The sequence below is a fragment of the Pundamilia nyererei genome, unplaced genomic scaffold, assembly GCF_000239375.1.
Source record: "Pundamilia nyererei isolate P.nyererei 1_Seehausen unplaced genomic scaffold, PunNye1.0 scaffold00117, whole genome shotgun sequence".
Taxonomy (NCBI): domain Eukaryota; kingdom Metazoa; phylum Chordata; class Actinopteri; order Cichliformes; family Cichlidae; genus Pundamilia; species Pundamilia nyererei.
The window spans coordinates 2,116,852-2,128,962 of record NW_005187518.1 but is presented as its reverse complement, the minus strand read 5'-3'; the positions used below and the strand labels follow the sequence as shown (position 1 = coordinate 2,128,962).

At 36.4% G+C, this 12,111-nt stretch overlaps 3 protein-coding genes across 3 annotated transcripts in view; all 3 read right to left on the bottom strand.

Moving 5' to 3' along the window:
- Window positions 1-2,046: 2,046 nt before the first annotated feature.
- LOC102206116 (extracellular calcium-sensing receptor) lies at window positions 2,047-5,324 on the bottom strand (the record flags this gene model as incomplete). Its single annotated transcript, XM_013913147.1, has 6 exons — window positions 5,076-5,324; window positions 4,076-4,888; window positions 3,768-3,995; window positions 3,524-3,647; window positions 3,031-3,244; window positions 2,047-2,080 (listed from the first exon to the last, which is right to left on the bottom strand). Coding segments are annotated over exons 1-6 (1,662 nt in total), but the record flags the coding sequence as incomplete, so codon positions are not given.
- A 733-nt stretch (window positions 5,325-6,057) lies between these two features.
- On the bottom strand, window positions 6,058-9,658 carry LOC102205836 (extracellular calcium-sensing receptor-like). The gene is made up of 6 exons (XM_005742207.1): window positions 9,468-9,658; window positions 9,062-9,359; window positions 8,124-8,918; window positions 7,727-7,954; window positions 7,434-7,557; window positions 6,058-6,971 (listed from the first exon to the last, which is right to left on the bottom strand). The coding sequence occupies exons 1-6, from the start codon at window positions 9,599-9,601 to the stop codon at window positions 6,058-6,060; spliced, it is 2,493 nt and encodes an 830-aa protein (XP_005742264.1). The 5' UTR covers window positions 9,602-9,658.
- A 1,838-nt stretch (window positions 9,659-11,496) lies between these two features.
- Window positions 11,497-12,111, bottom strand: part of LOC102205559 (extracellular calcium-sensing receptor-like) — a 3,898-nt gene continuing 3,283 nt past the window's right edge. Inside the window, exon 5 of the mRNA XM_005742206.2 lies at window positions 11,497-12,105. Coding sequence (XP_005742263.2) covers window positions 11,497-12,105 — 609 coding nt within the window. The remainder of the gene's footprint in view (window positions 12,106-12,111) is intronic.

The window sequence follows — 12,111 nt, the reverse complement described above, 5'->3', positions numbered from 1 at the left end:
TTGAGAACTGAGACCTGACAATTTTTTGTCTGATACCTGACAACTTTTTTCTTGAGACCTGACGATGTCCTAAAATGTACACCGTACTGAAGACCCCAAAATTTAAAGTGACATTTTAATTTAAAGAGACACCTGCTGCTTAAAAATGCATGATCTGCACAATCCTTGAACGTATGTGAGTTAAATGTATGTGTTCATGCCTTGCAACTAAATCTCCATCTTTGGAGATCAAAAATGTCTGCAAAAATATAAAGAAATAAAGAGATTCCGAGGGCCCTTTGGTAAAATTATCATGGGACTGAGTTTGTTTCAAAGGAATATAGAAACTACTGCCCATTCTAGGGTTGTGACCGAAAAGTGGTAAAAGAATTTAGAGGGACTGAAATTTGTTACTGTGCAATCCCATGTAATCAACTCAAGAAACTCAAGAAAATACTTTTGTATTTTTATAATTTGATTGAATGGGATTGCAACAGGTTATCATTGTAGTTTAAAAGTTATTTTTATTTATTTATTTTAACTTAGTAACTAAGAAACCTCTGTTCACACAGGCCCTGTTGGTATTAGATTATCCTTAAAAAAATACCCATGAAAATTGCCAAATACAATTCCACTGCCCCATATTTTGCAGCAATTATTATATTTACCAGTTGGATAACGTTTCGTAACTTTGGAATTAGCATAAGCTGTCATTTATTTTACTCTTTTAGTAAATAGATTGTTTAGTTTGTATTCTTTTGGTGTAAAGGCACTGCAAGATGTCAAATTCAACTGTTACTATTGTATGTATGTGTGTGTGTACTGTACTACAAACTGACTATAGTACATTTGTCAGTGAATTCAAAATGTATGGTATAATATTATAAAATCTTTTGATTTAAGCTCTTAAAGACACAAACTTATTCCCAGCACAAAGACAGAACTCTCTTATTAATCAAAAGCTTTTTCATTATACCTATGTTAATATTGTACAATGCAATAAAAACTTTCAAACTTGAAAAAGAGTTTGAAATAAAATTTAATTAAATTACTTATGGATCAAGGAACAGCACAGTTCAGTAGCACTGAGATAATACCTTAAATAAACAAACAGAGGAAAGAAAGGAGGCAAGAGAGCAAGAGATCAAAACAAAGACTTAATTTAATAAACATGTAACAGTTACATGTTGTGACACAGATGTTAACTAAATTAGACCTTATTATTTTCTGCTTGATGGAATATGCCACCTGTTGCTCTTGTTGTTGTGTTAAAGGATGAAGCAATCTGTTTCTGTTTTTAATCCCATGCGGCTCCTTTATTGGACTCTGGTGCAGCTGTCCCATTGGAATAAATCTATTGGGTAATAAAGTCATGCCTGAAACAGATGTGCACTTATTTGCCTTCCTCAGTTTTCCTTGTTTTTTTTGGGTTTTTTTTGTATGTGCAATCTTTTATTTTGTATTGCATCATTGTTCATTTGAACTTCAGCATAGAGGTTTGGTCATTACTGAACCCCATTAACGAAAACAATTCCTAATAAAAACGTTCTCGAAAGTTGATAGCAACATAAATCTTAAACAATTCCTATTAACATTTTTTATGAACTAAGTATGGGTAGCCATTATCAGTTTTACTAGTAGACAGAGTATTAGATTAGCATTATGTTAGATTTTTAAGTTAAATTATTTTCAAGGTTTAACAAGTATGAATGAATGCACATATTTGTGAAGTAAGGCATATAACAATCGATATCCAGCCCATCAAAAAACTTAATGTTTAAATTAGGTACAGTTCAATCTAAATGAGCAGTATAACATGGGCCTAAACAAGGAATGGGGAAAGAGAAGGCAGATGCCAGCAAAAGTTCAGATAGAGGTACACCACTCAATGTTGTGTGAAGGTGAAGCACATGATTTATATTTGATGGAATTAGGGGTACTTTATTCAATATATTTTGTTATGTCACATAAAATGTGGAGGTGGGATTAAATAAGTTTGCACTTTTTCTCGCTCCTTTTTGATATGTAACTGAATCAGAACAGTGAAGCAATATTGAAATCTATTACCTTTATTTTGTATAGCATTTTTTTCTCTTCTTTACTTTGCTAAATGAACTTTGTACATTGTTTAGATGATCGAAATAAATTAAAAACAAACAAATAGAATTAAGTGTAAGTTTAATACAAAATGTGTATTTCGCAACATCATGGTTGGACTAATCATCACAAATGTAACTCTACTGTCTTTCACTTGTCAGACTGGTCACAACATATGCCATTTATTCACATTAACAATCATTATAGGAAGATTATGTAGTGTCAACCCAGCCCTGGAATTTAAACTCTTAATATTGTATATCATAATTTGATGTCTTTCCCATTATGTGTTTCTTAGTATTTTGTTCTGGCCTAAACAGGATTATATAACATTTTGGTATAAAAATGCAGAAAAGTAGTCCAAAGCTGGAAGCCAAAATAGCAAATATTTCTACAGCCACAATAAACTTTCCCGGTGAGCTGATATAGGCGGGGATAAATGTGATCCAAACTGCACAGAATATCAGCATGCTAAAGGTTATAAATTTTGCTTCATTAAAATTATCAGGCAGCTTTCGAGCCAAAAATGCAATTGCAAAACATGATATAGCCAGAAATCCTATATATCCTAGAACAGCGCAGAACCCTACAGCTGTGCCTGTATCACACTCTAAAATGATTCTGTCCTTATACAGTAGTAAATTCCTAAAAGGAAAAGGTGGGTTTATTGTTAACCAAAGTATGCATATCAAAACCTGTATAGAAGTAAAGACCAGAACAGTGAGTCTCTGCTGTAGAGGGCCAAACCATTTCATCACATTTGTCCCTGGAAGTGTAGCTCTGAAGGCCATTAAAACTACTATTGTTTTACCAAGAACACAAGAGATGCAGAGGACAAAGGTGATGCCAAATGCCGTGTGTCGCAGCATGCAGGACAATTTGGTTGGCCGTCCGATGAAGGTCAGAGAGCACAGGAAACACAGAGTTAAGGAGAAGAGCAGCAAGAAGCTCAGCTCAGAGTTGTTTGCCCTTACTACTGGGGTTTCTCTGTGACAGTAGAAGACTAATGTCGTAACCATAGTTAGAAAAACTCCCAGCAATGAAAATAACACTAACACCAACCCTAGAATTTCATCATATGCCAGGAATTCTACTTCTTTGGGGATGCAGGCGTCTCGTTGTTTGTTTGACCAGTACTCTGGTGGGCATTTCGCACAGTGTATTGAATCTGCAAAATTAAAAATAAAGTAGGGAATTATCAAACAAACAACTTTTATTTGTCACATACACAATCATACAGAGTACAACATGTAGTGAAATGCTTGTGTCCGAGCTACGGTCAGACTACAGACATATCCGCGCCGTTCCAGCATGGATGGTCTAGCCAGGACCCTTACTGGATAGTGGGTGGGAATTGAACTTGCAATTCCCACTCCAAAGGTGTGTAGTCTTACCAATACAGTATCCAGCTGCTTAATTTTCTTTGTTTCTTTTGCTATTTATTCACCTGTCACATTACTGATCTCTCCTTCTGGGCAGGGTATGCAGTCATAACAGCAGACTGGCTTTCCTTTCTGAAGGACCTTATGTGTTCCAGGGAGACACATCTCACTGCACACTGACACAGGCACCTCCTACAGGCATAAAAACAATCATATTCATTTTGTACTATCTCTATAGTTAAATAAGAATTTAAAAAACATAAAAGTTAATATTTATATGAAGATTTCAAACTTCAGTTTCTATGTTACCTCAGTCAACCCATTGCCCCAGACAACTGGGATGTTGTTCATGACAAATTGATTTCTCTCTGGAAGAGACGCATCAAAAATGCCAATGGTTCTTCCCTCCATTGTTCCTCGAATTGTAAACTGTAAATTAACAAGTTCATATCTTGCTGGGGTGTCACCATTTTTGTTAAAATACACCCTTTCCCCTTCTTTTGTTGTAAAATTTACAGTGTTAAGATACTGTAAGACCTAAAAATGAAATTCCATAGAAATTAAATTAAGCATTTCAACTCTTATCATATTGTCAGAATGAACTGACAGTCACTCACTTGCCATGGTTTAATGTGTTTGGGGTCAATGCAGCTCCCATTAGAAAAGGACAGTTGATCATTATCACATTTGATCAGCATGTCGAGAGCATGAGCCACTGCGTAAACTGACTTGTAGACATTATCAGTAAATCTGAGCTCAGACACATCAGTGAACTGTGATTCAATGTTTTGCAAGCTCTCATGGCCACTACATGGCTGTTTTTGAGTGTTTACAGTTCTATTGAGAGAGCAGTTAAACACTTCTTCCCAGAATTCCCTAACAAACTGACTATCGGGGAACTGTGAGGGGTAGAGCTGCTTTAGATACTCCTCTAGCCCTGAGATCTTAGCTTTAGGGCTGGTGAAGCCTAATGAGCCCACCAGGATTTTGTGTCCCTCACTGTCAGTCAGAGAGTGATCTGTGATCCATGCATCACTGCCAATCCACTGGAGTCCTGTAATGCTATGCGTGTACAGCTCAGTAGCCAGCAATTTAATTTCTCTGTGAGACATAAAAGCCATAATAACTTTGGAAGTGGACTGCTTAATGATTTCTATTATTCTCTGTAGTCTTTTTGGTGGATCTGATGATGAAAATGCTTCAGAATACTCAATACACACTCCATATTCTTTTGCAGCTTGGATAAATGCTGCTATGCCATTGAAGCCATATTCATTATCCACAGCTAACGCCCCAACCCAGGACCATCCAAAGTGCTTGACAAGCTTGGCAAGAGCTCTGCTCTGGTAGTAGTCACTGGGGATAGTTCTGAAAAAGGTAGGGTACTCTTTCCTGTTGCTCAGACAGGCACAGGTGGCAAAATGGCTGATCTGCATTGAAATATACAAATATCTGAATAGCATTGGCAGAGCAAACATTAAATATTGCCATTTTAGGCTTATGCATTACCTGTAGCTATAATTCTACTCTTCCAATTTTGCAAGAGAACTGTAGAGGTGCAAAAGTGCAATATGAAAAGCGAAATTATACTTCAATGACTTGTTTTCTTTGACTTACCACAGGTATCTGAAACCTTCCAACAACCTGTGCAAATGCAATAGTTGGGCTTGATCCAGAATGTCCCAAGATTGCTTGCACCGTCTCAGTGCAGGTGTCCTCACGGAGTTGTCTATTTAACCCACTCAGCAGTGTCAGTGCTGCTCTCAGTATGTCCATGGTTCCACAGTTATCATAAATCTTATAGCCAAGTTTAATATTAGACAGCATGTGGGGATTTTTGTTGATTTCATTTATGGCAAAGATCATTGTTTGAGCAAATTTAAATTCTCTAAAATTAAAGCTGTAATTATTAATAAAAGTAACAAAAACTTTATGTTAAAGGTTCCAATGCAGAACAAAATACACACAAGCATAAACTGTTTCAAATGAAATGTAAATTTAACACATTTCTCGTATAAAGTAGGATATAGGATAAATAATACATACTTTTTGCATTTTCGAAATTCTGGCATTGTCTGGAATGTGTTAGTTACAGAATCCTGGCCTGTGCGAAATGAAAAAATGCCTCCAATAATAAGATCCCCATCCTGGGTTAGTTCAGGTGGTTGTGCCAAGCCTTGCAGCTGACATGCAGAATTTCCTTTCTCCAGTAATAGAATGAAGAGTAGCAGTCTCAATAATACCATATCTCTGCTGTTGCCTGAACATTACCCCAATCAGTTTTACAGTTCATACTGGAGCTTTATACACTTTTTAAGTTGTCATGGCTCAATGTAGCCTCTAGAGACATATGCACACCTTAGGCAAAAGATGTTTTGATCACAGTTTTATTAGCATTATAGTATATTGTATAATTCATATGGCATACAATATAAGGCTAATATATTTATATGATCTAATCACAGTTGTTTTCAAAGATATACTGCATTCATGCTATGACTGGACAGGTATTTCAGTAACTTCAGAGAACCATCTATTCAGTTTGGTTAACAATTATGTATAAATGTTACAAATACAAAGAAAACATTGTTTTCATTTTTCAAAATAAATGGGTTGCCTTCTTCCCCATCATGTTCTTCTTAGTATTCTTTTCTGGTTTCAGTAAGATGATATAACATTTGGGCATGAAAATGCAAATCAGTAGTCCAAAACTGGAAGCAAGTATAGCAAATACTTCTACAGCAACACTGAACTTTCCTGGAGAGCTGACATATGCCGGGATAAATGTAATCCATACTGCACAGAAAATCAGCATGCTGAAAGTAATGAACTTGGCTTCATTGAAATTATCGGGTAGTTTCCGAGCCAGAAAAGCAAAAATGAAACATAAGACAGACAAAAGTCCAATGTAGCCAAGAACAGCCCAATACCCTACAGCTGAGCCTAGAGCACATTCTAAAATAATTTTGTCCTTAAATTCTTTAAAATTCTTAAATGGAAATGGGGGACAAATTGTTAACCAGACAATGCATATGATAACTTGTACAAGAGTGAATACCAGAACACAGAGCCTTTGTTGTGTCTGCCCAAACCATTTCATCATATTACTACCAGGAAGTTTAGCTCTGAAGGCCATTAAAACCACTATTGTTTTTCCCAAAACACAAGAGATACAGAGGACAAAGGTGATGCCAAACGCTGTGTGCCGTAGCATGCAGGACCATTCAGAGGGCTGACCGATGAAGGTCAGAGAACACAGGAAGCACAGAGTTAAGGAGAAGAGCAGCAAGAAGCTCAATTCAGAGTTGTTTGCTCTCACAATAGGAGTTTTTCTGTGTTTGAAGAAAATTAACACCACACCAGCAGTTGTGCATGTTCCAAATACAGATGCTGCAGTGAGCAGTGCTCCCATAATTTCTTCATATGATAGAAACACTGCTTCCTTCTTTATACACGCATCTCTTCTCTCATTTGACCAATATTCAGGGAGACATCTCACACAGGTGACAGAATCTGCCAAAAAAATATCAACATATTACAAATCACCCCGACACTCATCTCCAACCACTGCATACAGGCTCTTCACTCTTCTTCACCTCTCTTCTGCACTGTCTTTTGCTTTGGAAAGTTGATCCCAGGTATTTCAATTCATCTGCCTTCACTATCTCTACTCCTTGAATTTTCATTTTTACACCCATCCCTCTTTCATTTACTCGCTTCCACTGGCTTTCATTCCTCATCTCTCCAGTGTACACCTCTACTTCTCTAGACATAGGCACCATACAATAACTTTGCTTAATTATTAAATAAATTCAAAACAGTTCCAGTCTTACATGACAGATAGTCCTGAAAGTAAAACCCAAACAGTAAAGCAAGAACTTAACATAACCAAGCAATGATAAAATCTTTGTTTTGAGGCACAGTGAGCAAAAGAAATACAAAAGTGTACACTGAATATAACACTTGTAACATAACCTGTAATGTTGCTGATATCTCCTTCTGCACATCTTATACAGTCATAGCAGCAAACAGGCCTTCCTTTCTGGAGAACCTTGCGTGTTCCTGGAGGACATTTCTCACTACAAACTGACACAGGAACCTGCACGAACAAAGGCATTATGAGAAAAACATGTATAATATTGCCCTTACAGCCATGTTAATAAAATGTATTTAATACTAGAGCCAATAGATGTTTATATCTCCTGTGCCAAACTATTTTGTTAAAATTGAATTTGTAATTATTGTAATTAATTAGACTGATACCTTACCTGCTTTGAGTTTCTTGCCCAAATTAAAGACTTGTTTTGCAGATATAGCTGTTTTTCTGCAGCTAATGATATATCATAAAGACCAACTGTGACAAACTCCACAATACCATTTTCTCTTGGCTGCCAGTTTATAATTTCATATTTTGCGGCTGGGTCTCCATTCTCATTAAAGTAAACCTCCTCTCCTTCCTTTGTTTTGAAGTAAATGTTTTTTATGTGCTGTAAAATCTATAAAACAACATTAATTTATTTAATTACCTGAGAAAAACTTTGCAAACTAACTGGCTATAGGACATGGATAATTAATTATTTTTTCAAACTGTGAAAACATTTTTTTTATCAGTGATTGTTATTGTGTAATGTGATAACTTATAATTGAAATTATTAAAAAGCTCACCGTGAATGGTTCTAGCGGCACAGTTTTGTTACATGTTTTATTACAGCTGAGGATGTTGTGAAGTGCATGTGCCACTGCATACACTCCTTTGTAGACATTGTTAAAGATAGGCATGAGAGACATGTCAGTGTAGCTGTTTTGAACTCCAGTCACATCTTCATGTCCAGTACACTCTCTCTGAATGTCTGATGATGATATTGACTGCCTAAACCTACAGTTAAATAATGCCTCCCAGAACTCAATAAACAATTCATTATTAGATGAATTGAGTGGCTTCAGATTAAGCATGAACTCTCTCAAGCCACTGACATGTGCTTTTGGAATGGAAAGGCCTATGGCACCATTCAGTATGTGATGTATATCCAGTGCTGCTATTTCAGAATCAACTATCCATCCCTCACTACCTACCCACTGGTATTCAGTCAAATTGTGCTGGGACATCCCATACATTAGCACATCCATATCCATGTGTGACAGAAAGGCAACAATCACCTTGGAGGTTGAAGCCTTTATAATGTCAATTATCTTTTGTATTTTGTCTGCTGGATCTGTCCTGAAAAAAGATACAGAATACTCCAGACAGATGCCCAGCTGCTGTGCAGTTTCTGTGAATGTGGCCATGCCATTATTTCCATAATCATCATTGGTTCGAATAGCTCCAACCCAAGTCCATCCAAAATGCTTGACCAAATGGGCCAGGGCTCTGCTCTGGTAGTAGTCACTGGGTATTGTTCTGAGGAAGGATGGGTACTTGGTTTTGTCACTGAGACAAGCACATGTGGCAAAGTGGCTGATCTAATAGAGAAAAAGTCCAAAATATAACATTTACACTTGCATTTTTTGCCACAAACGGTGAAGAAATTAAGTAGAAAAAAAAGTCAAACATTGACAGTTGAATGTGCATAATTGCAAATATTTTTATTAGCTATTCTACCTACCATTGATATATAAAATGGCCCAAGGACAGTAGCTATTGCCATGCAAGGGGAGGAAGATGTCTCTCCAATTATGGCCTGCACTTGTGAAGGTCTGGTACATGGTCTTTCAGATTGCCCAGCAACAATTTCATTACCATTAGTCAGCGTCAGTGCAACTTTTACACTTCTTGCCATGGAGCCACAAGCATCATAGATTTTGTAGCCTAGAGAGACTCCTGGCAGTAGGTCTGTACTATTATTAATCTCTTCAATGGCAAAAAGCATAGCCTGAGCAAACTGGAAGCCTCTGAAACTCAAACTTGATTCAATTTGAGATATGGAATTAAAACCAAATTATCTTTAAACCAGAAACAGTGGTATTACAAAAGCAAGTATGTATTATCTCAATACTCAGTATTTCACATACCTGGTACATTGCAGTGGCAGTGGTTTATGCAAGTAGGTGTCCATTCTGTCTTTCCAACTGCTGTGAAATGAGAAGATCCCCCCTAATATAATATTACCATCCTGAGATAGTTGGGGGTTTTCAGGCTCCCCCATTTGCCTGCATACTTGTTCATCAGCCTGAGAGAAAGACACCACCAATAACACTTGTAAAATTGCCCAACCCTGCTGTGGCCAGCTATGCGTTGATGTCATGCTGTCAGTGAGAAATAAAACACTGGATTGCATCACATGTGCCTTTAGATACATTTGAATCTTAAACTGGTATTTATGCATTTTTGGAGTAACATGAGAAATAATGGAGTAGTGATGACTCATTTCTGTCAACCTATAGGTGGAGGAAGAAGAGAGACATACCCAAATGAAAAAAATAGTATGTTTTTCTTATCTAATCTGCTTTGCTTTGTCCTTCCTTTTTATTTTTATTTTTTTATTTCACCAACTCCTGGGGAAATTTTAGTATATTCACTATTATATACAAGGTTAGTTTATAATTGACAACAATCAGAAATTGAACAGTGAAATTTTATTTTTTACATAGATTTTTTAGATTATAGACATACAATTAATATCAGAAAATATATTTTAAATCAAATATTAAAACGTTAACTGTTAAATTTACTTAACCATAATGGAAATTAAGATTAGAGTCAGTAAAATTTCACCATAGTCATACAGTCAATTTTCAAAAAAAAATCTAAAGCATTCGTTCTAAAATTTTGAACTTCTGGCTCATTTTGAAATCTGATATTTATTGCAACTCACACAAGCCCCAAATCATGACTTTAATTACAACATTTACATGAGATAAAGTGTTTTTGGAGGGGGGATTAGTTTTTCATGTAAGGTCACGTAGGTTTGGGTATCTTTTTTACCATAATAAATGAAATCATTGTTTACATTTTATATATATTTTTAAACCCAGAGGTGTGAAGAATATGTAAAAAAACAAAAATCAAGATGCGGTCATATTTTTTTTAAGCCACTCAACAAATCACAAATTTGCCTCAAGAGTCTTTGAAGGTCCTGAGTTGGGATAATTTTTATGAAAAATCCCAGAAAGGTGATTCTGTTCATCTTTACGCAATGTTATAATTGGGAGAAACATTTCAACACTCATCCTGACTCTCATCCTGACTCCCCCAGTCCCCATTGCTTGCTAGTTCCCCAACTTTATGAACAGTACATTTACATGACAATTAACACCATCGCATAACAATGATCCACATGATCAGTTTCATGATTGGTGATAAGTAATGTCCCTTATTCATAGCTACCATAGGGTTGGGAATGGCTGCAATCACAGCATTGTAAAACAGTGAAAGATTTAATATTAGGCCTTCTCCTTGGTTCAGAGATGGATATTTCCGTTTTACATAAATTAACTCCTTAACTCCTCACTCAAATTCATCTCTAGGATATACACATCTTCATCATTAAAAGAGTGACTACTGGCACACAGGCTAAAGTAGACTGCACAGTCCTGGCTTGATGAAGAACCTCTTCTGTTTTGTGTTATTTGTTTAGCTTTAATGTCTAATTCACACCCATCCTCTCACACAAAATTGCTTAGTTTGGACTTTAGGAACTAAACACTGGAGTGTGCCATTGTTTTGTGGGATTTTTCTTGCTTGGTGGCCCTAGCAGATGATTTCATTTGTAGGCTTTTGGGTTTAATCCCACTCTGTCTGCATCTGACCATGAATATCAGCTGTTTCCTATAGGCTCTCTTCTTATGTGCTGTGTGTTCATACTCAAGTAACTGGTTTAGGCAGGCCTTTGATGATACATACTGAGCAATCAAGCCCAATAATTATTTCCCAGTTTGCTGAAATCAGTACACATTGCCATTATGACTTATGCACATGTAAATATCAACGGCCAGAAAAATTATCATATGACTCATTATTTTGCAATATCCCCCAAGGCAACTGTAGCGCAACTGTGCTGTTTATATAGTATTACCAAAACAAAACACAACAAATTTCAAATTAATGGGGTGCCTTCTTTCCCATCATGTTCTTCTTGGTATTCTTCTCTGGTTTCAGTAAAATTATATAACATTTTGGAATGAAAATGCAAAATAGCAGTCCAAAACTGGAAGCAAGTATAGCAAATATTTCTACAGCAACACTAAACTTCCCAGGGGAGCTGACATATGCTGGGATAAATGTAATCCATACTGCACAGAATATCAGCATGCTGAAAGTAATAAACTTGGCTTCGTTGAAATTATCGGGTAGTTTCCGAGCCAGAAAAGCAAAAATGAAACATAAAATGGCCAAGATTCCTATATATCCAAGCACAGCCCAGTACCCTACAGCTGATCCCAGAGCACACTCTAAGATGATTTTATCTTTGAATTCCTTAAAATTCTTAAATGGAAATGGAGGAGAACTTGTTAACCAAATGATACAAATGACAACTTGTATAAGAGTGAATCCCAAAACACACAGCCTTTGTTGTGTGTGTCCAAACAATTTCATATTGCTATCTGGACGTGTAGCTCTGAAGGCCATTAAAACAAGTATTGTTTTTCCCAAAACACAAGAGATACAGAGGACAAAGGTGATGCCAAATGCTACATGTCGGAGCATGCAGGACCA